The sequence below is a fragment of the Bos javanicus genome, chromosome 19 (genome assembly GCF_032452875.1).
Source record: "Bos javanicus breed banteng chromosome 19, ARS-OSU_banteng_1.0, whole genome shotgun sequence".
Lineage (NCBI taxonomy): Eukaryota > Metazoa > Chordata > Mammalia > Artiodactyla > Bovidae > Bos > Bos javanicus.
The window spans coordinates 20,695,491-20,721,397 of record NC_083886.1 but is presented as its reverse complement, the minus strand read 5'-3'; the positions used below and the strand labels follow the sequence as shown (position 1 = coordinate 20,721,397).

Genomic DNA, 25,907 nt, shown 5'->3' with positions numbered 1-25,907 from the left:
CCTGATGTCTTCCTGTCCCGCAGGGCAAAAATAGAGGAACATCTGGCCAGGGTGGAAGCAGTAACAAAGGAGATAGAAACAACAGGAACCTACCAGCTGACCGGAGATGAGCTCATCTTTGCCACCAAGCAGGCCTGGCGCAACGCCCCCCGCTGCATCGGAAGGATCCAGTGGTCGAACCTGCAGGTCGATGCCCTTAGACGGAGGAGGGGGGAACGGGAGAGGAAGCTGGGGGGTGGGCAGGCGGGCCCTGAGCTGGCTGCAGGGTCTCTCTCCATCCCTGCACTTGAGATGGGGGCTCACAGACACCCCCCCAACCCCCCAGAGTCTAGACTCCAACCTCTGCACCAGGATTTCTAGCCCATCTTTCTCCCTTGTGTTAAATCTGAGACTAAATGCCAGCATGAAACCAAATGGCCTTGCTATTGTTATTGCTGTGGACCCAGTTCTTCACCTTGATTGAATTCTTGTCTTTTAGAAAACATTTTCTTCATCCTAGCCTCCTAGGTCATCTTTACATTTATTGCTGGGTAATTGTGGGCTTCCTGGGTGGCTCAGTGCTAAAGAATCCGCCTGCCAATGCAGGAGACGCAGGTTTGATCCCTGGGTAGGGAAGATCCCTTGGAGGAGGAAATGGCAACCCACTCCAGTATTCTTGCCTGGGAAATCCCATGGACAGAGGATCCCATCAGGCTACAATCCATGGGGTCACAAAAGAGTCGGACGCAACTTAGCGACTAAACAACAACAACAGTAGTGAAAATACTCGGACAGAAAAACAGATGAGAAATGCCAACAGAACGGGCTCTGGCTGTAAAGAAATGTGCTGGAGGCCATGTGTGAAATGTTTAAAGCAACTAGGCTGTGGAAATCATGGTGCTTGAGAATCCGGTTTTCTTGAGGGTTAGGTTTAGATAGGGTCTTCCAAGTGGGCAGGGGGGCCTGGGCTCTCCTAGGAAAGCAGAAGAAGGAAGAAGGTGGCGGGGGTGGGGGTGGGGGGAGGCAGGTGCATGCCTCTGCAGGATGTTCAGGTGGTAGGGGGTTTGGGCCGCTCCTTCAGTCCCTCCCCACTCAGCTTCTGATCAGCCCCGCCGAGGCCTCTGTCCTCCTGGTCCTTGACGGGCGTGGTCTGGGTGGGCTGTGCGCAGGTCTTTGACGCCCGGAGCTGTTCCACGGCCCAGGAAATGTTCGAACACATCTGCAGACACGTGCGTTATGCCACCAACAACGGCAACATCAGGTGCGTGTGCCTGTCCTGAGGCTACGGCTGGGGCCCCGCACAGCCCCCCGAGGCTTAGCCAAGAGATGCAGGCGGGTTTAAGCTCCCGGAGAGGCCAGAGAGGAAGAAAGTAGAAAGACCTTGGCTTCTTCAGGGAGTCGTCACAGGGAGCCCGCCTCCGTGAGCCTAGTGCCTCATCAGTGGCCCATTTCCTTGGTTTCTTTCTGACTTGAAACCATTTGGAGGAGACAGGGGGGATCTTTAAGAGGTAACTACAGTCTTCGAGGTTAGGGTCCCCACTTTGTAGAGGGGATGAGAAGTTGGTTTTGCAGCTGATGGGTCCGGTGTGGTGTTTCCCTTGGAGGTGGGGGACTCACTGCTCATCATACCCACCCCAAACCGTCTCCCTTACCATCTCCCTCCCCCAACCAAGGAGATCAAGGCCAACTCATTTGGTCATTCATTTATTTTTCTGTTCGGCAAACACTCAGTGTCTGCCTGATGGGGACCTGACACAGGGCTAGGCTTGGGGGTGGGAAGTGAGCAGGACCCTAAGCCGAGGCTCCAGCCGGCTGTGAACCTACACCTTGCACTAGACAAGCACCCAGCTAACTTGATGCCAAAAAGAGAAATACGGTCCATCTGCAGAAAGGGCTGGAACAGCCTGAAGGGTGGGAAGGGCTCCCTGGAGGGGTGGTGGTGGTCCCTGCGCTGGTCTGGAGGAAAGGGTAGAAGCGGGGTTGGGGGGAGGGAGAAGGAAGGAGCAGCTATGTCAGGAAGTGGACAGGCTACACAGAGGCTGGCGAGAGCTTGGCGTGTCTCAGGGCTGCAGGGGTTTGGTTCAGTTAGCTTGGCTGCAGAGCGCTGGGGAGTGGGAAGATGGCAGGGGAGGGGGATCTATTAGCTGGGTGGTGGCTGGAAGCCCCCACCGAAGCCGGGTGGCAAACAGTACCATCCTCATCTTGGGAAAGGTCGGCCATCACTGTGTTCCCCCAGCGGAGCGATGGGAAGCATGACTTCCGGGTCTGGAACGCCCAGCTCATCCGCTATGCCGGCTACCAGATGCCGGATGGCAGCATCAGAGGGGACCCCGCCAACGTGGAGTTCACACAGGTACCAGACCCAGCTTTGGCGGGTGAGAGCGGAGCCCAGAGTGGCCCAGGGACCTGGGTCTCCAGGCTCACTGGGCCTGTCTTGCCCCCAGCTGTGCATCGACCTGGGCTGGAAGCCCAAGTACGGCCGCTTCGACGTGTTGCCTCTAGTCCTGCAGGCTGACGGCCGTGACCCAGAGCTCTTCGAAATCCCCCCTGACCTTGTGCTCGAGGTGCCCATGGAACATCCCAGGTGAGCAGGCTGTGGGTGCTGGGAGTGTGAGTTCACATGCATGCCCCCTCCTTTCTAAAGAGAGATCGCAGTCCTCAGGACCCTCCATGCTCCTCCCCCAAAGCCCAGCCAGCAGCAGCTTGATGCCCAGCAGGGCTGGCTTTCCCAGTCCACCACATCACCCTTGTACAGCAGCTTTGTCAGGCCTCAGACTTATGAGAAGATGCTGAAGGGGACAGGAAAGCAATGGCTTGGGGAGACTGGGCCCTGGGAGCTTGGGAAGTGGTGACCCTGGGAAGGGAAGCCTTGAAAGGCCCTGAGATTCTCACACTGGACAGCCCAGGCCTCTTTGACCTTCCTGCCAACTCTCTTAGCCATTCATCTCCTGACTGTGGTGACGGGATAGGGTGACAGTATTTCAAGAGCTCATCGGATTCAGCCCCTGCTTCAGGGGCTGAATTACAAAAATACCTCCATACATTGACACTGTGTAGCAGGCTTTAGGCTGGGCTATTATTTCTATCCTCTGGATATACTGAACTTAGTCCTAGCTCAGGGCCTTTGCACTTGCTGTTCCCTCTGCCTGACAGGCCCTTTCTTCAGAATTTTGCAGAGTTCATTTCTTGTTAACGAGGTATTTCCATTACCTGTTCTGAGAAGCCTCTTCTGAACACCCAATCTAGAGTAGGAACCCTTACTCTTCATCTAACATATCACTTTGTGCTTTTTTAAAAAAAATACATTGATTTATTTGCACGCGTCAGGTCTTCGTTGGGGTATACAGACTCTGTGTGCGTGCTAAGTCACTTCAGTCATGTCTGACTCTTTGTGACCCTATGGATGGGAGCCTGCCAGTCCATCGGATTCTCCAGGCAGGAATCCTGGAGTGGATTGCCATTTCCTTCTTCAGGGGTCTTCCCAACCCAAGGACCGAACCCGCATCTCTTATGTCTCATGCATTGGCAGACAGGTTCTTTACATTAGCGTCACTCGGGAAGCACAGCGGACCCTCTCTGGTTGTGGTCCTTGGGCTTAGCAGCTCCTCAGCACGTGAGATCACAGTTATCTTATTTCCCCAACCAGGGATCCAACCTGAGTCCCTACATTGCAAGACAGATTCTTAACCAGTGGACCACAAGGGCAGTCCCATCACCTTGTCTTTATTTTCTTATTTATTTATTTGTTTACCTATTTATAGTCTGTAAGGTCTTTGAGAATCAGGGATCTTGTCTTTCTTGTTCAGCAATATATCCCCAACACCTAGCAAGATGTCTGGCTCATAGTAGGTACTCGATTATAAATATTTCTGGAGTGAATGAATATACAAGTAAAGGATACTATTATTTTCACAGTAATCCCATGATTTATCTCTACTTTGCTGGTGGGGATGCTGAGGCTCAGAGAGGCTGAATAATATCTGAAGGTCACACAGCTGGTAATCAGTCAGGCAGAACTTGATCCTAGGCTTTCTGACACTGGGATCCTTGATTGGTATGTTCTGTTGAGTCCTCAGCATTTAGCCCAGAGCCTGCCACTTACTTGATGCTTAATATGTTTGCTTGAATAATCTCATGAATGGATGCGTAATTAGCCACATGTTATGTCCAATTCACCTCTCCAGGTGGGATGAACTTAGAGATCAGCACTTGAAAAGGAGTTTTCTTGGTTGACTCTCTTTCTGAAGCTTTTATTAGGGCGTGGGTGTGGGCCGAAGTGAAGGCTCCATTGCCACCAGCCCTGCCTCCCTACCAGGTACGAATGGTTCCGGGAGCTGGAGCTCAAGTGGTACGCCCTGCCAGCCGTGGCCAACATGCTGCTTGAGGTGGGCGGCCTCGAGTTCCCAGGGTGCCCCTTCAACGGGTGGTACATGGGCACAGAAGTTGGAGTCCGGGACTTCTGCGACGCCCAGCGATACAACATCCTGGAGGTAATGAGGACCGTCCAGCTGGGCCGGCTGGAGGTGTGGGCCTGCGGGTGGGGCCCCAGGGACTGACTCACCCCCATTCCTCTGCCTCTACAGGAAGTGGGCAGAAGGATGGGCCTGGAAACGCACAAGGTGGCCTCACTCTGGAAGGACCGGGCTGTCGTTGAGATCAACGTCGCTGTGCTCCACAGTTTCCAGGCACGTCTGCTGTCTGTGGGTTTGAAGGCGCTCTGGTTAGAAGGTTATCTGGTGCAGACGCTCATGTCATTCTTGATTTTCCCCTTACAGCTTTGCTCATTTATTCGTGCATCCAAGTGTTGACCTTTATGTCAGGTGCTGGGGACACAGAGACAAGCCTCTCAGGTCTTCTAGTGTAAACTTGAATGCTTCTAGCAACAGGCAACTCCTTACCTTTCAAGACTGGTCAGTCCTGGCGTTTGAGCACTGAATCCTGTCCTCTCCCAATTTTCAAGGACTTTTATTCCTGAAAATCCTCCCCCTCTCATGGCAGCTGTCTCCTTATCCACTGGATCATTTCCAGTGATGACCAATAAGGTGTAATGATTCCCATCTCAAAGAGATAAACGACTAGCCAGCCAAATACTCCCCCTAAGCAGCAACTACCTTGTTTTTCTACTTCCATTTACAGCAAAACCAGTGATGTGCTAAGTTGCTTCAGTCGTGTCCGACTCCTTGTGACCCATGGACTGTAGCCCTCCAGGCTTCTCTGTCCATGGGATTTCCCAGGCAAGAATACTGGAGTGGGTTGCCATGCCCTCCTCCAGGGGATCTTCCCAACCCAGGGATGGAACCCAGGTCTCCCGCATTGCAGTTGGATTCTTTACCATCTGAGCCACCAGGGAAGCCCCCAAACCACTGAAAGACCTCATAATACAGTCTCACCTCCCACCTCCTCCAGTCAGGCTTTTATCCTCCACAGCTCTGCCAGTCACACTGGAATTCTGGCTTTTATTCAAACTCACCAGGATGGTCCCCCCCGCCCCCGAGGGCCTTTGCACTTGCTTTTCCCTCTGCCTAGAACTCTTGCCACAAATCATCCTGTGACCAGCTCCTTCCCTTCAGCCAGGTCTCAATTATCACCTCTTCAGAGCAGCCCTCTCTGACACCATAAAAATGGCACGCTCACTCCACCTTCATCCTCTTATTCCTTTAACCCTTTCTTTTCCTTCACAATCCTTATGAGATCCTGACATAGTCCATCTCTTCCTTTCTGTTTTTCTTTATGTGTTCATTTTCGGCTGCACTGGGTCTCCGTTGCTGTGCACAGGCTTTCCCTAGTTGCTGCGAGCGGAGGCTGCTCTCGAGTTGTGGCGCGTGAGTTTCTCATCGCAGTGGCTTCTCTTACTGTGGAGCGTGGCTCTTGAGCACGTGGGCTTCAGTACTTGCAGCCCAGGGGCTCAGTAGTTGTGGTGTGTGGGCTTAGTTGCCCTGTGGCATGAGGGATCTTCCCGGATCAAGGATCGAACCCATGTCTCCTGCATTGGCAGGTGGATTCTTAACGACTGGACCACCAGAGAAGTCCATCTTCTTCTTTCTTTCTTTGCCCCATTAGAACGTAGGCTCTGTGGGGCAGGGACCTTTTCTCTCTTGTTCACTGCTCTACCCCTGGAGCCTAGAAGAGTGTCTGGCACGTGGAGATGCTAAAAATGTATTCATTGGATGAAAGAACTAGAGCCCACGTCCACACGAGCAGTGGTTACTCTTGCTTCCCTATCTGGGCAGCAGCGTCCACCACACACAGCAGGCTTGTTTCTGTGTGGGACTGAGCCCTCTGGCCCATCTGCTGCTCTCTCTCATATAAACACTCCCCTTGTGGGAAGGAGCCATGGGACGTGTGAAGCTATTATTGATTTAGAAGCTGGGATCATCTCCACAAAGCTGGCAGATGTCCTGGAAGCCCGGCCGCTGGGCTGAGAGTCATTCATTCATTTAGCAAAGTTTTATTGTACATTTTTCATGTGTCAGGCACCAGGCCAGGGCAAGAATATGAGCAGTGAACAAAACAGACAGAAACCCTGACCTTGTGGAAAGTAGTGGGAGCTGACTTTAAACACCCAGTAAATACATATGATCATGCACTGTTCCCTAGGGCTGGTCACCCTATAGAAAGGTCAAGCTCGTGCCTGATTGTGGGGAGTAGGGGGCATGGGGAAGCTCTGAGATAAGACAGAAAGAGCATCCTGAGGCTGGCCCAGCTTGGGAAGGCCCCAAGGCTGTGGACCACACATCCTGACCCTGGGATCAGCTCTGACATTGGCAGGATGTGGGTACGTCCCAGAAAATCTGCTGACCCTCAGCAGTCTGCTGACCCTCAGCAGTCTCCTGACCACTGCTGACCACATCCCTCCACTGCTTGAGAGTCTCCAGGCAGGACTTCCCCGTGACCCTCCTTTGGGGTCAACTTCAAAAGACTTGGGCTCATTTCCTCATCTGTAAAACAGAGATAATAATGGTACCTCCCTCACTAGGTTACAGTAAGAATGAAATGAAAACCAATGCAAATTGTTTAGCTGCGCTCCCTGACCCACAGTAAACACTCAAAAAGCATTAGTTTTGTGGGTTTTTTTCTGTTTTATTTATGTATTGGCTACACCGGACCTTAGTTGCCGTACACAGGATCTTCAGTCTTCATCACAGCATGCAGGATCGTTTAACATTGCAGCTTGAGGAATCTTTTAGTTGCAGCATGTAGAATCTGTTAAATATTAATAGCTCCTCAACTAGGGATCAAACCTAGTCCCCTCTGCCTCCCACATTGAGAGCTCAGAGTTTTAGCCACTGGACCACCGGGGAAGTCCATCATCAGTTTTGTTGTTATTATTATTTATTACTGTTGCCACCATCCTCACCACTATCACCATCAGCTCCTGAGCCTAAAACTGGTCTGGCATCCAGCAGCTGCTGTGTGAAAAGTGAAGTGTTAGTCGCTCAGTCGTGTCCGACTCTTCACCACCCCATGGACTGTATGTAGCCCACCAGGCTCCTCTGTCCATGGGATTCTCCAGGCAAGAATACTGGAGTGGGTTGCCATGCCCTTCTCCAGGGAATCTTCTCGACCCAGGGATCAAACCTGGGTCTCCTGCTCTGCAGGCAGATCCTTTACCGTCTGAGCCGCCAGGGAAGCCCCCAGTTGCTGTATATTTAAAAGTTTACAAGGCGTGGCTGGTCCTGCTAGTCCCTCCACCAGCGGGCTCCTCTCTTGCCTCCTGGCCTGGTCTCAAGCAATGCCCGTCGGCTGCCTAACTTGTACCCGTCTCTCCAAACTCACCTCCTCTTAGAAGCTTGTCTCTAAAGAACTCACCTCCTCTTAGAAGCTCTCTAAAGAACTCACCTCCTCTTAGAAGCTGTCTCTAAAGTCCCCCATCTCTCCTCCGGGACCCTATATGAGCGTAGCCCTCCCTCAGCCCTCCATCAGCACCTGTTCCGACCTCCGTCGTGGCTTCTATCAGACCATGTGAAACGGCCGAGGTCCTTCTGCCTCCCCCCAGTTGGAACATGATCTAAGGCAGAAACGGGGCTGCGTGTTCCATCTCCATATGCAGTGGCTGGTAGATAGAAATAATAATAGCAGCTAACATTTACTGAGCATGTTTTATGCTTCACTTGTTAACTATTTTAAGATTTTCAAAAATTATTTTTGGCTGTGGTGGGTCTTCGTTGTTGTGCACAGGCTTTCATCCGGTTGCAGCGAGTAGAGGCTACTCCCTGCTTGCTGTGCGTGGGCTTCTCATTATGGTAGCGTCTCTTGTTTCTGAGCACAGGCTCTAGGGCACGTGGGCTCAGTAGTTGCGGTGCATGGGCTTAGCTGCCCCGTGGCAGGTGGGATCTTACTTCCCAGACTAGGGACTGAACCCGTGTTCCCCCTTGCAGGCAGATTCTTAGTGATTGGAGCCCCAGGCACGTCCCTTATTTATTGCATCCTTTCAACAACATGATGATGTACCAACTGTTACCATCCCCATTTTACAGACGAGGAAACTGAGGTTAAGGAACTAATAGCTCAAGGTCACAGAGCTAATGAGAGCCCAAGGTTTGAACTACTCCATGAAACAAATGTCTCTTGACTGCATGAGTTGCTCCAGACAACGTGGCTGCTCTTACTGGATCATTCCAGGAAGGCTCAGGCCCCTTGGATTCTAATTTTAAGACATGGGACATGCCATGGTGATAATAAGACATGGTGGTAATTTGTCTTCCATACTCTGTAGTTCCCCCAGGGCTTCAGCCCTCCTCAGAGATGTCTAGTTCCTTCTTAGCTGAGACAGCCACTCCTTTGGGAGGTGATTCCTGGAACTCTCTGCCAACAAGTGACAAAAAAGGCACTGTGCTTTGATTCAACAGCATCCAGGGAGCCATTTTCTGGGAGTTTGGGGAGAGTGTGAGCATGGCCTGAGAAGCTGGACACCGCCCTTGGAGCGCCAAGGGCGGCAGCCTGTGGTCTGAGGGCTGACCACGGCTATTGTGCCTGCTTGGGCTCCTCAGAGGCTCTGGCTGTACCTTGCATTTGGGTGTTTACTTTCATCAGTGAGAATGGGCCCAGGGGATTGCACTCCCTTTTTACAGATTGCCAGGCCCTCCCATAGTCCATCCGGGAGCCCTGTAGCTCACTGGCCACTCTCCTTACTCCTCTCATCAACTTGCCTTCTTGCCGCCTTCCGATTTAGAAGCAGAACGTGACCATCATGGACCACCACTCCGCTGCAGAGTCCTTCATGAAGTACATGCAGAATGAGTACCGCTCCCGAGGGGGCTGCCCAGCTGACTGGATTTGGCTGGTCCCCCCGATCTCTGGAAGCATCACCCCCGTGTTCCACCAGGAGATGTTAAATTACGTCCTGTCCCCTTTCTACTACTACCAGGTAAAAGAGGGGGCTTCCTCTACTCTCTCTTGGGAGCTCAGGGGTGGAGACAGACTGTGTATCTGCACACGCGTGTGTGCGTGTGTGTGTGTGTTTGAGTGTGCATGTGTGTGCTCACTAGTGCAGGACATACAGGGAAGAATCAGGGACACAGAGGCATATATTTAATGCTTTCTGGGCTTCACTCAAGGATGCTTTTGTCCATTTTCACAGAGGTGAGACTGAAGGAAACTCCTTTCATTGTCCCTTTAGTAGCCCAGTGCTCCGCACGCCCCTTGTGCCCGCCTGCCTGGGAGGGGCGTAGACAGTCACAGAGCACCGTGGTGAGGAGCCTGGCTCCCAGTCACATACATCTGGGGTGATTCTCCCACTTCCTAGCTGTGTGATCTCGGGTGGGTCATCGCACCCATCTAAGCCCTGATTTTCTCATCTCTGAAAAGAAAGCTATCAGCTCCATGATGGCAGAGGTGGTCAAGAATCCTGTGAGCCAGTGCACGGACAGCTCACCCCAGTGCCCTACCCAGAGTGCACTCAGGGACTGCCACCCAGTGAAACAGGCTCTTTTTTTCCTTTTTTTTTTTTTTTTTATCCAAAAGGACCTTGGTTAGATTTAGGGAGGGGCTTCCTTGCTCTAAAGGTGAGAAGGAGGGTGACTGACTGCCCAGGACACTGTGGGCCTGTTGTCACAGCACCTCCTTCTACTCCCAACAGCATCCCAGGTCAGACTATGCATTATATGCAGTCTATATAGGCTTCCTAGTGATGAGACATCAAAAGGAAAGAGACATGTGGCCCCTCCTTCCAGGGGGACAGTTGAATGAAAATCAGCTGATCTGTGCCAGACAGGAGCTTCAAGTTTGAGGGAGACAGACAGACGCAGCCCTTCCCTCTGTGGCTTGCCTCCCCACCCCCACCCCCAACTTACGAGGGGCACAAAGGGCCCTCTGTCTCTCCACGCCGGAGCCAAGCCAGGGTCTGTCTTGCCCACATAATTGGCCTCTTTTCTGAAGGTGGAGCCCTGGAAAACCCACGTCTGGCAGGACGAGAGGCGGAGACCCCAGAGAAGAGAGATTCGATTCAAAGTCTTGGTCAAGTAAGTGGGAGCGGTCAATGTTGACATCTGAATGGCAGCCCTTCCTTCTAGGCCTTGAAGGACAGGGAACAAAGAGAAATGATTTGGAGGGTCTTCTCTGGCAGGCCAGTGGTTAGGACTCTCGCTTCCACTGCGGGGTGTGTGGGTTTGATCCCTGCTGGGAGGTGCTAAGATCTCACGTGCCTCATGGCCCAAACACTAAAGCGTTAAACAGAAGCAGCCTTGTGACAAATCCAATAAAGACTTTAAAAATCTCTTTTTAAAAGCATATTAAAACTATTTAAAAAAAAAGAGAGAGAGAGGGTTTGATTTCCAGATGTGCGTGCATGATAAGTCACTTCAGTCGCATCTGACTCTTTGCGACCCTATGAACTGTAGCCCGCCAGGCTCCTCTGTCCATGGAATTCTCCAGGCGGGAATACTGGAGTGGATTGTCATGCCCTCCTCCAGGGGATCTTCCTGATCCAGGGATCGAACCTGTGTCCATTATGTCTCCTGCATTAGCAGATGGGTTCTTTACCGCAGGCGCCAGCAGACCCCAATTCCATGGGTCACCTGCCACCTCTGCCCCAGAATTCTCGCTCCTCTATTTTCCCAAAGGACCTGAGTGGCGGGTTGAGCAGGGGAGGGGAGTGAGACAAGGTCCATAGCTGGTAAGAAACCTGGATTCTTTTCCCTCAACCTGCCCTGCTTTAAGTGCAGGGCCCCCGTCTTCCTTTTTGGAAGGCTAACTTGGCACCTACTCTGTCTGTCCCCACAGAGCCGTGTTCTTCGCCTCGGTGCTGATGCATAAGGCCATGGCATCCCGGGTCAGAGCCACGATCCTCTTTGCAACAGAGACGGGGAGATCGGAAACGCTGGCCCAGGACCTGGGGGCTTTGTTCAGCTGTGCCTTCAACCCCAAGGTAGCCGCCTCAGCCTGTGTGTGGGGCAGTCTGGGACCAGTTACAGTGGTTGCTCTGCTCCCAGATAGCCCTGAGCCTCAGGACGTACTTTGCAACTCTGTAATAGAAAGAGAGATATGTGTCCCAGGATTCCCAACTTCCCAGTAGGTAAGCTTTTCATAGTGTTCCAGGAAACACAATTTGAGAAACATGTTCCTAATGATGCCAAGTCTCCAGATACACGAGCTTGTCCCAGAGGAATTTTATTCACATTTACAGAGTACCTCCTATACGGGGTGTGGGGCTAAAGGCAAAGGACGCAGAGAATGGATAAGAGGCAGAGAAATAAAACGAAACCTCGAAGGGTGACTCATTCCCTCTAGCGGTGTTGGATTTGAGCCTCCGTCACTGAAGTCACTGAAGGCATCCCGGGTCAGGCTGGCCTGGGTAGAAACCTGAGGCCCTGACGTATTTCACCTGAGATTAGCTTCAGGCAAAGCATTTGTGTTCCCAAGATGCCAAAGGAGTTGAGCAATTTTGTAACCCACTCATCCTGTTTTGTGAAAAATATGTCCGCATTCTCAGAATCCGAAATAGCGGTGAAAGTGGTAAGATGTGATGTGGGACATGAAGTGTTTTGGAGGCAGACCCCCCAGGGCTGGCTGATGTGCTAGCTGTGGGAGAATCCAAGAACCGAAGATGCTGTGTGCAAATAGGTTCGGTTGGCAGGGACTTGTTAAGTACTTACCTCCTCCGTGCCAGGCCCCGGGGGACAGAGCTGATGACAGGGACCCAAGCCCTGGATGCCTGGGGAGGGCGTGGAGGGAGTCAGCCTTGGAAGTGAGGGCTGACGTCCACCCTGGGTGCTCTGCAGGTTCTCTGCATGGATCAGTACCAGCTGAGCCATCTGGAGGAGGAGCAGCTGCTGCTGGTGGTGACCAGCACTTTTGGCAACGGAGACTCCCCTGGCAACGGAGAGGTGGGTGGCCCAGGGGTCTGGAGGCTGGTAAGGGCCCGAAGGACCAAGGAAAGGACATGGGGACTCAGCATGTCCTAAGGAGGGCATTTGGAAGTGAGAGCTCCGATCACTCTGGGTTGCCCTAACGTTAGCCATCAGCCTTCCTCCTTGGTAATTACTGGTGCATACTCGAGCCTCCAAGCCTATGACGTGCTTAATATACTTCAGTAAATTTACCTGCCTTTTTAAATTCAACAATTCATTTTTAGAGGAAACTTTATATCAGTCTCAGAAATAGAAAGCCAGCAAAGAGTGGTCCCACGTAAATCCAATGAAAGTCAGTTATTGAATTTTAGCCAGATACTGTTGCCTTATCATGGCTTGCTTTGTTCTTCAAAAAGTAATAAGCAAGTATTAGAGAAGTGTTAAGTCTCCATTGGCAGTGATCTGAGATTTTCCCCTAGTGTTCAGGACAAGAAAATAAAATAATTGAAACTGGAGTAACTATTTAAAAATTATAGGAAAAAGAATATTTTCCCACCATGTGATTTGATACTATTTTCCATCTGAAGTTATCTTGGAAAAAAACAAAAGAAAGTGAAAATGTTAGTTGCTCAGTCATGTGTGAGTGTTTGTGACCCCGATGGACTATAGCCTGCCAGGCTCCTTGTCCATGGGATTCTCCAGGCAGGAATACTGGAGTGGGTAAGCATTCCCTTCCTGGCCCAGGGGTCAAACCCAGGTCTCCCGCATTGCAGGCATGTTCTTTACTACTGCACCACCTGGGAAGTTATCTTAAGTTTCTGGGAAATCAGGGTTATTTCAGAGAATATGGGACCAATTGTCAATCTGACAAGAAGAAAGGCTCTGGTCCCATCAGGAGACCCTTTAGAGATACCCTGCTATTAGACAGCAACCATCCCCCGCCCCAGCCAGGGCTGGGCTCTCCTGGGTCCCCCATCAAAGGTCAGGCCCCATGAGTTGCTGAGGCTGAAATTGTCCCCGAGTCCCAGCCAGGTGGTCCACATAAACCAATTTCCACGTGAGGATCTTGGACTTTGTCCTGCCAGATCTGGCCAGTTTTCAAATGAGCCACTGGATGACTAGGAAAGCAGTGCTCTCATTAATGGTGTCCTGAGACTTCTATTATTCTCTTTCTAGAAACTGAAGAAGTCCCTCTTGATGCTGAAAGAACTCACCAACACGTTCCGGTAATGCCCTTCCCCGCTCCCAGACTCTGGGTTCCATCTGATGATGGAGCTGGGGATGTACCAGAGGGGGATTTCTCTGGGACATCCAGACCCAAAGAGAGCCTGTCCTCAGGGATGTCATGGGTCAAAGCAGGAAAACCAAGTACCTTTCTTGGGTCTGCAGGCCAGGGGTGGGGTTGGTCTTGGGAGTTGATGACAACGTTCGGCAGTCAGGGAAGACAGGAAGGGGACGCGTGCCCTGGTGATCCTTGCCCAGCTGGCATGAACGTGTCCGGGGGCTGGCCTATGGCTTGTTGGCTCTGGGGCAGGTGGCGGGTCGGCTCACCCAGGCTCCATGCGTGTCCTCCTCCGGCAGGTACGCCGTGTTTGGCCTTGGCTCCAGCATGTACCCTCAGTTCTGCGCTTTTGCTCATGACATTGACCAGAAGTTGTCCCAGCTGGGGGCTTCTCAGCTTGCCCCAACCGGGGAAGGGGACGAACTCAGCGGGCAGGAGGAGGCCTTTCGCAGCTGGGCCGTGCAAACCTTCAAGGTCGGTTCACAGCTGGGAGCTGCCCCACCACATGGGCAGGGAGGCTGTGGTGTGCTTGTGCCCCAGACACCTGTGCCAGGCATCCTGGGGGTCATCACCCCTATTGCGCCCTGTAGGCATGGTCCCAGTGTGGGCAGGGTCGCAGGTTGGAGGACTCAGGTCACTGCTGCACCCCAACAGCCCCCAGAAGAGCTCCACTGAGATATGTGTCCCCCAGGTGGGAGAAGGTGGATAAGATGCTTCCCTGCCCTTGGGGAGCTATGGTTTAAGATCTTTACCCCCTCTGATTATCCAGGTCACTTCCTGACATCCTTGTCCTGTTTCAGTGTCCCAGCTACAGAGAACTTGGAGACAGGGCTATCTCAGCAGGTCTTTAGGGCCTCCGGCTTGACCCCACTGACTGAGAAAACTCACTGAAGCGAAGTCTTTCACCCTGCAGCGGGGCTTATGAGCACCAGCTTGAGACAGGCCGGCATGATTCCCAAGCCCAGGTCTCCTCCACATGATTCCACATCAGGAAAATGGGAGAAATCAAACCTGTCTCATGGTGTGGGCATGCAGATAAAAGGAGATGCTGTCGTTACTATTAATATTCATAATAGCAGCAACACCTACTCCATGCTAGGACCAGCCACTTTTTGCAGTCTTCATAATAGCCCTACCAGATAAGTGTCCTTAGTAATTAAAGCACTTAGCTCAGTTGTAAGGAACATGGTAGCCCCAGGGGTGGTGATGCTGCTGCTGCTGACAGGAATGGTTATTAACACTGGTCTGTTCCATCTTCGTCCAGGCAGCCTGTGAGACATTCGATGTCAGCGGCAAGCACCACATTGAGATCCCCAAGCTCTACACTTCCAATGTGACCTGGGACCCGCAGCACTACAGGCTCGTGCAGGACTCAGAGCCTCTGGACCTCAACAAAGGTACTGCTTCCCTGCACCACACGGAGCTTGTTTGCCCTTCCTGCCGGGGTGGGCATGTCTGAGTCCTGAGCCTATGGTCAAGGAGAACACTCTGTGTGTGTGTGTGTGTGTGTGTGTGTGTGTATCTGCATGTGTGTGTTAGTTGCTCAGTCATGTCTGACTTTGCAACCCCCTGGACTATAGCCTGCCCAGCCCTTCTTTCCATGGGATTCTCCAGGCAAGAATACTGAAATGGGTTACCATGCCCTCCTCTGGGGGATCTTCCCGACCCAGGGATCGAACCCAGGTCTCTTGTGTCTCCTGCATTGGTAGATGGATTCTTTACCACTGTGCTGCCTGGGAAACCCAAGGAGACCACTAGGACCCTCTGAACGGAGGCAGCTAGTCTAGGGCTACCAGGCGTCTCTCTCTTATTGGGTCCAAGAGTCTGTAGGGATGTAAGACCCAGGGCTTGTCTGGTCTCTGAGGAAGGGTATTCAGAAGGAAACTATGGGAGGGTGTTGGAAAGAGAAGGGTGCTCCCGTGTGCCAGACACTGTGCTGGGCTCTTTGTCCACCTGCTCTAAGTGATCTCTGACACTCAGCCCAAGTGGAAAGCTCAGACAGAGAAACTGAAGTTCAGGGAGGTAAGACAAGTTGCTAGTACGAGGCCATCTGGGATTTGGGCCCCAGCCTTCCAACTCCAGTGGCATCCAGGTGTTATAAAGGACATTTTGCAGAGGCAATTCCAAGCTGTGGCCTGGGAACTCTGGATGGCCCCTATCAATGCTGTGCTCCCATGATTTCTCTTGTCTTGTACCACAACTGCAGTGGTCCTGAAGGTTTCTGCATGTATATCCTCGGCTTCAACTATGCTCTCCTGTGGATCCCAAGCCATGGGATGCTATAGGAATCCCCATACTGGGGGCATCTAAATTGCATTTCCCAGCACCTGGCAGCAGCACAAGCACCTTCTGTCAGAACAAGGGTCTTTATTTGTGATTGAGAAACATAGTGGGAAAAAAAGGCAGGGAAGGAAAATCCCAGCACCGTCACTGTGAGACACCCAGGGGAATGTCGGGTGTAGCTGACTCAGCGCGTGGAGCCTGCCCTGCCAGCACTTACGAGCCACGTCGCCACTTCACTGTTTCTCTATTCCACAGCCCTGAGCAGTATGCACGCCAAGCATGTGTTCACCATGAGGCTCAAATCGCAGCAGAATCTGCAGAGTCCGAAATCCAGGTAGAGCAGAAGACAGGACTTCCGGGGTGAAATTCCACAGATTTGACTTATTCATTTATTTTTGGCAGCGCTAGCTTTCTCTAGTTGCGGTCTGCGGGGGCTACTCTCTAGTTTCGGAGCCCAGGTGGTACAGAGGCTCTAAGGTGCACAGGCTTTGATAGTTGCAGCGCATGGGCTTAGATGCTCCGAGGCATATAGGATCTTCCAGGGATCGAATCCACGCCCTCTGTGTTGGCAGGCGTATTCTTTACCACTGGACCATCAGGGAGGTCCCCACAGATTTTATTTTAATCAAGGGAAGACCAAAGTAAGTCAGTCTTTGAAAGAAGAAAACAAAAGTGTCCGCTGGCCTTAGCTATGGTGCTATTGGTAGGACCAGCTAAACTGCTCACCCCTGTGGCCACCAGCACCTTCACATCAGGTCTCCACTAACCATGGGCCAGTTTTCCAGCTTGGGAATCGGGCACCTGCTTCACTTCCTGTCCTTTGTGATTTAACTATTTCACCAAAAAAACGAGGGCAAGAGAAATTCAAACCCTTTGGCTCTTAAGAACTTTCAGAAGTTTTGACAGGGCAGGACTTTTCCCTGCCGGGCAGCCAGTGTTGTCGATTCTCCAGAGGTTTATCTGTGCTGTCCTTACACTGATTAGCAAAACTGGGCTGTGTTCTAATAAGAACCAGATTTGTGCTGACACTAGTAAAGGTTTGTCCCAATGCCCACGTATCTCCCAGTGACATGCTTTCTTTAGGCAGAGTCTGTGGCCAAGCTCTCGTGGAGGGTGGCATGGGAGGGGTACTGCCCACCCTCTCCCCACGGAGAAGCCATGGTCCCCATCAGCCCCCGGCCCTCTTGAGCACCCCAGCCCTGGGATGCCGGCAACCTGTGTTCATGGAATCAGGCAGGAACACGAAAGGAGGGCATGTTTCCTGGGGAAGCTGGCCCACCCATCAGGGAGCATGGGAGGAAATCCTGGTGGCGTCATCAGAGGCTTCTTTTTCCTTCTCCAGCCGCACCACCCTCCTGGTGGAACTCTCCTGTGAGGGCAGCCAAGCTCCAAGCTACCTGCCGGGAGAGCACCTCGGAGTTTTCCCATGCAACCAGCCGGCCCTGGTTCAAGGCATCCTTGAGCGAGTGGTGGATGGCCCTGCCCCACACCAGCCTGTGCGCCTGGAGACCCTCTGTGAGAATGGTAAGCCTTATGCAGGGGAACTTGGCTGAGGCGACCTCAGCATCCTCCCACCACCCCCCGCCAGTCCCACTGATGGGTTAGGATGCAAACACTCATCTAGTCTTGTCCTTCTGGCTGAGTAGGGGGCTCCTGAAGCCTGCCCCAAAGTAGCCTTGCAAATAGTTCTGGACTATTTATTCTGGGCTATATATTCTGGACTATAATAGTTCCAGCAAGAAGGGATTCTTCCTTGAACTATTTGCCCAACACCAGAGGCTGGGCTGTCTTTCCCCTTCATTCATTTCCTTAACTGGCCATTTCTGTTTATTGATTCATTTTTCCATCGAAATTTTAACCTCTCATACCTACATACCAGGGGCTTCCCAGGTGGCTCAGCAGTAAAGAATCTGCCTGCAATGCAGGAGATGCAGGTTCAACCCCTGGGTCAGGAAGATCCCCTGGAGAAGGAAGTGGCAATCCACTCCAGTATTCTTGCCTGAGAAATCCCATGGAACAGAGGAACCTGGTGGGGTGCAGTCCATCAGGTTGCAAGAGTCAGACGCAACTTAGCAACTAAACTATCACCACCACCATCTGTATAGAAAGAAAGAAAGAAAAAAAATGAAGTTGCTCATCAGTTGTGTTTGACTCTTTGCAACCCCATGGACTGTAGCCTACCAGGCTCCTCTGTCCAGGCTCCTCTGTCCATTGGATTTTCCAGGCAAGAATACTGGAGTGGGTTGCCATTCCCTTCTCCAGGGGATCTTCCTGACCCAGGGATTGAACCCAGGTCTCCCGCATTGCAGGCAGATGCTTTACCCTCTGAGCTACCAGGGAAGCCCAATACTATCTGTATGCTAACTGCTGCTAAGTCGCTTCAGTCGTGTCCGACTCTGTGCAACCCCATAGAGGGCAGCCCACCAGGCTCCCCCATCCCTGGGATTCTCCAGGCAAGAACACTGGAGTGGGTTGCCATTTTGTATACCAGGCTACAAAACATCTATATCCTGGGCTTGTGTGTGTATGTGCTAAGTCACTTCAGTCATGTCTGACTTTTTGTGACCCCATGGACTGTAGCCCACCAGGCTCCTTTGTCCATGGGATTTTCCAGGCAAGAATACTGGAGTGGGTTGCCATATCCTCCTCCAGAGGATTTTCCCGACCCAAGGATCGAGCCCATGTCTCCTGCATTGCAGGCAGATTCCTTATTATTTGAGCCACCAGGGAAGCCCCCACCTGGGCTATATACCTGTGCTAAAATGAATGAGACTTCGTGTCTGCCCTCAGAAAACCTATTACTTAGTACAGGGGGCAGATATGCAAGAATAGTCATAATAATTACTATTATAATAATAACAGAAGTAGCCACCACAGGATAGAAGAAGGCTTTTCTCTAAATGAACAACTCTTCTACCTCTAGGGTGTACACCAGTCTTTGGTGAATTTAGTCACTGTGAGTCTGTGGTTCACCTGTGTGTGTACTGCTGAAGTTCAAGTCCGTGCCAGAGAGGGACTGGACTCTGGTGCCTGGTTAGTTTTGCAGGATTGTGTCCACTTGGGTGCCCTTCAGGGGACTATTGATCAGCCTTTTCTAGCAGTCCTATCTCTGAGCAGCATCCTCCTGCACTTGAGTTGGGCACGTGAGCCCTTTTGCTGTTCCTGGAACCAGAATTTCAGTGTCTTCTCTCCCCTGGAGCTGGAGAGTGGAGGATGTCTGTCCCAGATGCCTTATCACTCTTTGGGAAACCTAAACGGGGCCTCTTTCCTATCCTGTCTCCTTTCTTCCCGCTTCAGGCAGCTATTGGGTCAAGGATAAGCGGCTGCCACCTTGCTCACTCAGCCAGGCTCTCACCTATTTCCTGGACATCACCACCCCGCCAACCCAGCTGCTGCTCCGAAAGCTGGCCCAGCTGGCCACAGAAGAGGCTGAGAAGCAGAGGCTGGAGACCCTATGCCAGGTGAAGGTCGGGGCTGGTGGGCGAGGCTGGGGCAGGGTCCCAGAGTCAGAGGGAGCCTGAGCCTAGAGCTGGTTTTTAAGCTTCAAGAGGAATCCACCCCAACTTCCCAAAGCGTGACTTGTCAAAGGCTGGTAGGAAGTCAGGCATCTTCTTCCATCCCATTTCTAGGACATAGTTAGTTGCATTGAGTGAACTGAGTTTTTTGAATGTCTGCAGGATGCAACCTAAGTGCCCTTCCTCAGAAATTAGCTAGAAAAGGAGAACCATTCTCTCTTGTATTCCCCACACCTGGAAGAAGCCTGGAACTCAGGAAGTGTTGGAGGATAGATGGTGTGGATGAATGGACATAGTGACAGATGTGTAGTAGTTGAATTAATAAATGAATGAAAGAATGCATTAACTCACAGGAAACTTTCTAGGCCCAAGTCTTTGCAAAGGCACTGCCAACCCAGGGATCGAACTCAGGTCTTCCGCATTTTGCAGGTGGATTCTTTACCAGCTAAGCCACAAGGGAAGCCCAAAGAATACTGGAATGGGTAGTCTATCCCTTCTCCAGCGGATCTTCCTGACCCAGGAATCAAACTGGGGTCTCCTGCATTGCAGATGGATTCTTTACCATCTGAGCTGCCAGGGAAGCCCTTTGCAAAGGCACTGGATACCATTATTACCATCACCATTATCTCTAATTATCTTGATTCCAGTCACCTCCACTGCCATTCTCCTGTGGCTGCACTACACTAACTCGGTGCACATTTTCTTACTTAATTCTCACAACATCCCCACGAGGCAGTGATGCTGCCCTCACTCCACAAAGGTTAAGTAATGGGGACAAGATCCCACAAATAGTAAGAGCCTTCAGGCAAGGTTTGAACCCAGGTCTGTATGTTAGTCACTCAGTCGTGTCCTACTCTTTGTGACTCAGTGGACTGTAGCCCGCCAGGCTCCTCTGTCTATGGAGTTCTCCAGGCAAGAATACTGGAGTGGGTTGCCATTTCTTTCTCCAGGATATGATTCCAAAGCTCTCCCCTAAATTAGGTTATGATAAAAATTTGACTGCTGCCCACGTATGATTCCAAAACACTCCCCCAAATTAGGTTATAATAAATATTTGACTGCTGCCCACCAGTTGTTGACAGTAAGGTTCTAAGCACACAGGTTAGAGAAATGCTACTCCTCTCCAGCTTAGTGTTTTCAGCACCACGGACAGCGCCCAGTTCTTTGAAATAGTTGCTGTGGGAATGAATGAGTGAGTGAATGAATGAATACTGAATTGTGACAGCCTCTTCCCTCCGTGTGGAGCAAGCTCCCAGAGACACTCACATTGTCCTTGGCTTTCAGCCCTCAGATTACAACAAGTGGAAGTTCACCAACAGCCCCACATTTCTGGAGGTGCTGGAGGAGTTCCCGTCCCTGCGGGTGTCTGCCAGCTTTCTGCTCTCCCAGCTACCTATTCTGAAGCCCCGGTACTACTCCATCAGCTCCTCCAGGGACCTCACACCCACGGAGATCCACCTCACTGTGGCCGTGCTCACGTACCGCACCCGAGGTGAGGCTGGGGCAGTGACTGCGGAGCAGCCCAAGTCTGCTACTTACTGGACAGCCATTCAACACCTCTGAGCTTTGATCTCCTCATCATTACACACCCATCTTCCAGCCCTGTTAACAGCAGTGGGAGGAGTATGGGAGAGATCACTATGAACTGGGCACCAAGCTAACTTCTTTGTAGATGTGACCTGAGAAGCACATTCACATGGTTTCTGAAAACCAGGCAGAGACCCTCTTTGCTCTGCTAAAGAACATTTGCAGGAGACCTGGGTTCCATCCCTGGGTTGGAAAGATCCTCTGGAAAAGGCAATGGCTACCCACTCCAGTATTCTTGCCTGGAGAATTCCGTGGACAAAGGAGCCTTGCAGGTTACAATTACAGTCCATGGGGTTGCAAAGAGTCAAACGTGACTGAGCGACTTTCACTCAAAGAACATCTGAAGAGGCCAGGGCTCAGTCCTTGGGGAGGGGAGGCAGGTGCACATCCTGTGAAAGCAGGATTCCACCCTGAGGGAAACCAACAGGACTTCTTGGTAGGAGCACTGGAGTAGGAGTTAGGAAAGCTGAGTTGTGACCTGATTCTACCGTTACCTGAGGGGCCTTGTACAAGTCACCTTCCCTCTCTGAGACTCAGCTTCTGCAGTTAGATAGCCTTGCCCGCTCTGAGTCCCTTTCAGCTTTTGCCAACTCTGGGCACATAGAGAGTAGAGCTCAGAACCGGGAGGAAAAGCAGCCCTCTGATTAAACCCTGTTGAGCGCCTGAGCGGGCAGTTCAGGGAGGAGCCACTGAAAGCGTTCATGCACGGGTGGCGGGGACCACGTTGGTCAGTTTGTGCTGTCCTTGCAGATGGCCAAGGTCCCCTGCACCATGGTGTCTGCAGCACGTGGCTCAGCAGCTTGAAGCCCCAAGACCCGGTGCCCTGCTTTGTGCGAAGGTAGGCACTCCTCCACTGTGTCTATTGTGGGACCACGGGCCCCGGGGAATACTGGGTTGAAAGGGAGGCTTCTGGGGTTTAGATGCCACTTGGGGTCTATTGGCCTATAAAGAAGGCACTGGGGTCATCACACTGGGTGTCTCCTCACACTGGGTATCTCCCCTAGCGATAGAGCACAGCCAGGTCTCTAGCAGGGAGGTTGACAGCGGTGGTGGGCTCAGAAAACGAGGCTCAGCCTTTTTCCCAAAGGACCCCAGGGTGAGGTGATGGTGAATGTAGTTCACCTGGATGGGGGACATGAAATAGCCTACTGGACTTGGGAAATCAAATTTGAGCTCGTTGTCTCCACTGCAACCCCCTGCCCCTCAACACTGCTGCCTCCACCACACCTCAGTTCCCGTGCCCCTGTCCTGTGTGCATGCATCGGACCCAGAGTCTCTGAGGACAGGACCTCTTTCCTTCTGTCCCCTCAGTGCCAGCGGCTTCCAGCTTCCCGAGGACCGCTCCCGTCCTTGCATCCTCATTGGGCCCGGCACGGGCATCGCCCCCTTCCGCAGTTTCTGGCAGCAGCGGCTCCATGAGGCTGAGCACAAAGGTATAACCGGAAGGCTCCCGGGGATGGGGAGGGGTGGTGCCCAGCGCCTGCCTGGGAGTAAAACTGTAACTGTAACCATCCCACAGACATTTCCTGGCCCCTCTCCCAAGTTTACCTCAGCATGTGTGGAAAAATGATATGAATGCCCTGGGCCTCAGTTTCCTCATCTGTAAAATAGGGACAGTACTATTTTAGATAGGATGTGGTGGTGAAATGGGATTCCAGTTGGGTGCCCAGCTCAGCCAGCCTTGCAGCATGATCCGCCTGCCCTCTGCTGGCCACCCTGGTAACTGCAACCTGCTCTGGGTCTTGCAGGGCTCCAGGGCGGCCGCATGACCCTGGTTTTCGGGTGCCGCCGCCCAGAAGAGGACCACCTCTACTGGGAGGAGATGCTGGAGATGGCCCGCAAGGGGGCGCTGCACGAGGTGCACACCGCCTATTCCCGCCTGCCTGACCAGCCCAAGGTAAATGCCACGACTGTGCGTGTAGAAAGGGCAGAGCATTTAAAGAACAGACTATGGTGGGTGTCTGGCTCCCCACAAGCTCCTTACTTCTGTGAGCCTTCACCTCCTCAGCTCCAAAATAGAGGCAAGGGACTTGCCTGGTGTTCTAGGGGCTGAGACTCCATGCTCCCAATGCAGGGGACCGAGTTCAATCCCTGGTCAGGCATCATGCAACTAAAGATCCTGCATGCCGAAACAAAGACCCAGTGCAGCCAAATAAATATTTAAAAATAAAATGGAAGCCATGGTGCAGTCACCAGAGCGGTGCTGTGAAGCTACTGATGTACGTTCACTCTTCCAGGAGAAGAGACAGGTCCTGAGATGGTCAGGGCTAAGTCAGGGTCATGTATGGGTTCATCCCCAGTGCCCAGCCTGCTGAAGGCTCCCTCCTCTGGATGTACAACTGTTGGGTGGGTGGTGGTCCAGGCACCGCAAGGCTGGAGGGTGGCTGCTGTTCCCTGAATGGCCTGCTGACTCACTCTGCTACCCCAGTGGGCACTTTGCCCCAAGAGCCTGGGCAGTCAGAACAGTCTCTTGGCTCAGCCTTTGTGAACTTGTCCCATTGGGTCCCTCCCATGCTGGTACTCCATGCCTGGTGGCATCTCCATGCCTGGTGGCATCACTTGTGTGAAGCAAGAGCAGGGAGTCCCCGACTGACTCCAGGACTTCTGAATATCTGGGGAACCCTGCTCTGAATTACAAGGAGGGTCCCCTGGACAGTCTGCGCCGAGAGGCTTCATTTTCTGGGGTGTAAGCAGATGGGCCTCAGATCCCTGGGCAGGGCAAGTGGCTTGATTGATGCCTCTTTGAAGTGTGCTAAATTCAGAGCAAGTGTGCTAAATCTGGGAGCTCCACTGAAGGTCAGCTCCTCAAGGACAGGGCTGTGGCCGGTGTTCACGTCTCCAGCCCCAACTCAGGCCTGGGCCAGGCAGGGCACCAGTGCACCTCCTCATCTCGACCTTGATTGTCCCCATGCAAGGCCCTGGCTGGGAGGGTGCTCACCCCATGGCCCCTTGTGCCCCCTCCCCACCTCCCCATGGCCAGGAGGCCTGACCGCAGCCTTTGCCCTCAAAGGCGGGGGTCTGGACCCACCATCTCCTCTGGTTTCAGGTCTATGTTCAAGACATCCTGCGGCAGCGGCTGGCGGGCGAGGTGCTTCGCGTGCTGCACGAGGAGCAAGGCCACCTCTATGTCTGTGGGGATGTGCGCATGGCCCGGGACGTGGCCCGCACCCTGAAGCAGCTGATGGCTACTGCGCTGAGCCTCAACGAGGAACAGGTGGAGGACTATTTCTTCCAGCTCAAGGTAGGGCCGCTGGTGGTGTGTGGGCTCGGGATGCAGGTCACAGGCATGGGCCTGGGAGCTGGAACCAGGGAACTCAGGCTCAGACTGAACTCAAAGGAATCCTAGAGAGGGCGGGAGGTCAGAGCTGGTGAGCTGTTAGAAGGCCTGACTCTCCATCCTGATCTGGTTGCTCAGTTAGACAAAGGCAAACGTGTTGATTTTCTGCAAGACACTCAGAGTCCCTAACATGCTGCTGTGCATCAAAGAGCTTGAAGACTGGGAGAAAGTGCACAGCATTTCCCAACCATATTTATCTCAGAGCCCACAGTGCCTGGAGCCCTGTGGGACAAGCACAGGGCAGGCTCAGTCGTGTCCGACTCTTTGCGACCCGGTGGACTGCAGCACACCAGGCTTTTCTGTCCTTCACCATCTCACGTTCATTGAGTCAACGATGCCATGCAATCATCTCGTCCTCCATCATCCCCTTCTCCTCCTGCCTTCTATCTTTACCGGCATCAGGGTCTTTTCCAATGAACAGCCTTTAATGGCCATCATAAAGCTTGGGGAGATGTTTTGTGGTTCACACCAGAGTGGGTACTCATGGGAGCTAAAGAGTCTTAAGTGAGATTCAAATCTAATCTAAGCATTGCAATTGGGAAGGCAAATAGTTCATGAGTGTCCGTGTGATGGGGAAACCAGGGAACCCTGGGGACTGGTCCCAGCCTGTACCTGCTGAGTGAGAGGGGGCTGCACCAGCAGAGCTGATATTAATACCTTGGTCTCTGTTTTCCCTTAAAGAACCAGAAGCGCTATCATGAAGACATCTTTGGTGCTGTATTTCCCTATGAGGTGAAAAAGGATGGGGCAGCAGGGCTGCCCAGTGATCCCAGAGCTCCAGGCGCCCACAGAAGTTAAAGCTGCTGCCATGGAACTTAATGATGGCACCCACTCTCAATTATCTGAGGTCACAGGACTGGGGAGATTGGAGGGAGGTTATATCCCCAAGCTTCTCATTTTATTTCCCCATCTCCTTCCCTCTCAAACCCTTTACTTGACCTGCTACCAAGTAGCAGCCTTGGAGACAGAGTGGAACCTTTTGTCTCTCTTGAGCCCCTGCTCCGGGGTGGTGGAGAGACTGGCCTCCCTGGTCCCTTGGAGACTAAATCTGCAGTGTCTGGCCAGAGGTGAGAAAGATGGAACTTCCTTGATTGTACCGCTTGGAGTGACCACTAGGAGGCGCTGTCACACCACTCTGTATTTAACTGCCCATGTACAGTTATTTATGCCTCTGTATTTAAAACAAGCAAACCCCAGTCTGCCTCTTGGGCCTTCCTTGTATGATTCTATGATGGATATATTTATACTAAATACATTTTATTTTAACCACACTGTATATGTATGTGTGTGTTTTGTAAGGAAGGCAGCCTTAAGCTGTACAGAGTTAGGGTTGGCTGGCTGGTGGTGGGGTTCCCACAGCTTGGACAAAAATCCCCCACAAAGGGACATACCAGCTTGGCTACGTTGCTTCTCTGAAATGCCCACTGGGCCTGGGGGCAGCACATGAAGTTTTGTGCACATCTGAAAACCTGTGACGGAGGCGAGGAAGCACAGCTGGCCTGAGGACGCCAGCTGAGCCGCGAGCTGCCAGTCCTTTAGTGAAGGCCTGCCCTGCAGCCCTGTTGCGGGAGTCACCGCCTTCTGCTCTGGGGCTGCCTGTTTCATGACAGTTTGGCCAATAATGATTTGGCTCCTGG

At 52.4% G+C, this 25,907-nt stretch overlaps 1 protein-coding gene across 4 annotated transcripts in view; it reads left to right on the top strand.

Annotated features, from left to right (window-relative positions):
* NOS2 (nitric oxide synthase 2) overlaps positions 1 to 25,541 on the top strand; it is a 42,770-nt gene extending 17,229 nt beyond the window's left edge. For 3 of the 4 annotated variants that reach the window (XM_061390481.1, XM_061390484.1, XM_061390483.1), the window contains 22 exons: positions 24 to 186; positions 1,149 to 1,240; positions 2,191 to 2,332; positions 2,424 to 2,563; positions 4,295 to 4,469; positions 4,563 to 4,664; positions 9,152 to 9,346; positions 10,357 to 10,439; positions 11,200 to 11,344; positions 12,198 to 12,302; positions 13,443 to 13,492; positions 13,848 to 14,022; positions 14,813 to 14,945; positions 16,087 to 16,165; positions 17,174 to 17,355; positions 19,129 to 19,292; positions 20,631 to 20,838; positions 21,684 to 21,771; positions 22,245 to 22,366; positions 22,682 to 22,830; positions 23,980 to 24,174; positions 24,952 to 25,541. In XM_061390481.1, the coding sequence (XP_061246465.1) occupies positions 24 to 186; positions 1,149 to 1,240; positions 2,191 to 2,332; positions 2,424 to 2,563; positions 4,295 to 4,469; positions 4,563 to 4,664; positions 9,152 to 9,346; positions 10,357 to 10,439; positions 11,200 to 11,344; positions 12,198 to 12,302; positions 13,443 to 13,492; positions 13,848 to 14,022; positions 14,813 to 14,945; positions 16,087 to 16,165; positions 17,174 to 17,355; positions 19,129 to 19,292; positions 20,631 to 20,838; positions 21,684 to 21,771; positions 22,245 to 22,366; positions 22,682 to 22,830; positions 23,980 to 24,174; positions 24,952 to 25,068 (3,004 nt within the window). In that variant the 3' untranslated portion in view covers positions 25,069 to 25,541. The remainder of the gene's footprint in view (positions 1 to 23; positions 187 to 1,148; positions 1,241 to 2,190; positions 2,333 to 2,423; positions 2,564 to 4,294; positions 4,470 to 4,562; positions 4,665 to 9,151; positions 9,347 to 10,356; positions 10,440 to 11,199; positions 11,345 to 12,197; positions 12,303 to 13,442; positions 13,493 to 13,847; positions 14,023 to 14,812; positions 14,946 to 16,086; positions 16,166 to 17,173; positions 17,356 to 19,128; positions 19,293 to 20,630; positions 20,839 to 21,683; positions 21,772 to 22,244; positions 22,367 to 22,681; positions 22,831 to 23,979; positions 24,175 to 24,951) is intronic. The other variant, XM_061390482.1, reaches the window with a different exon arrangement.
* The last annotated feature ends 366 nt before the right edge of the window (positions 25,542 to 25,907 follow it).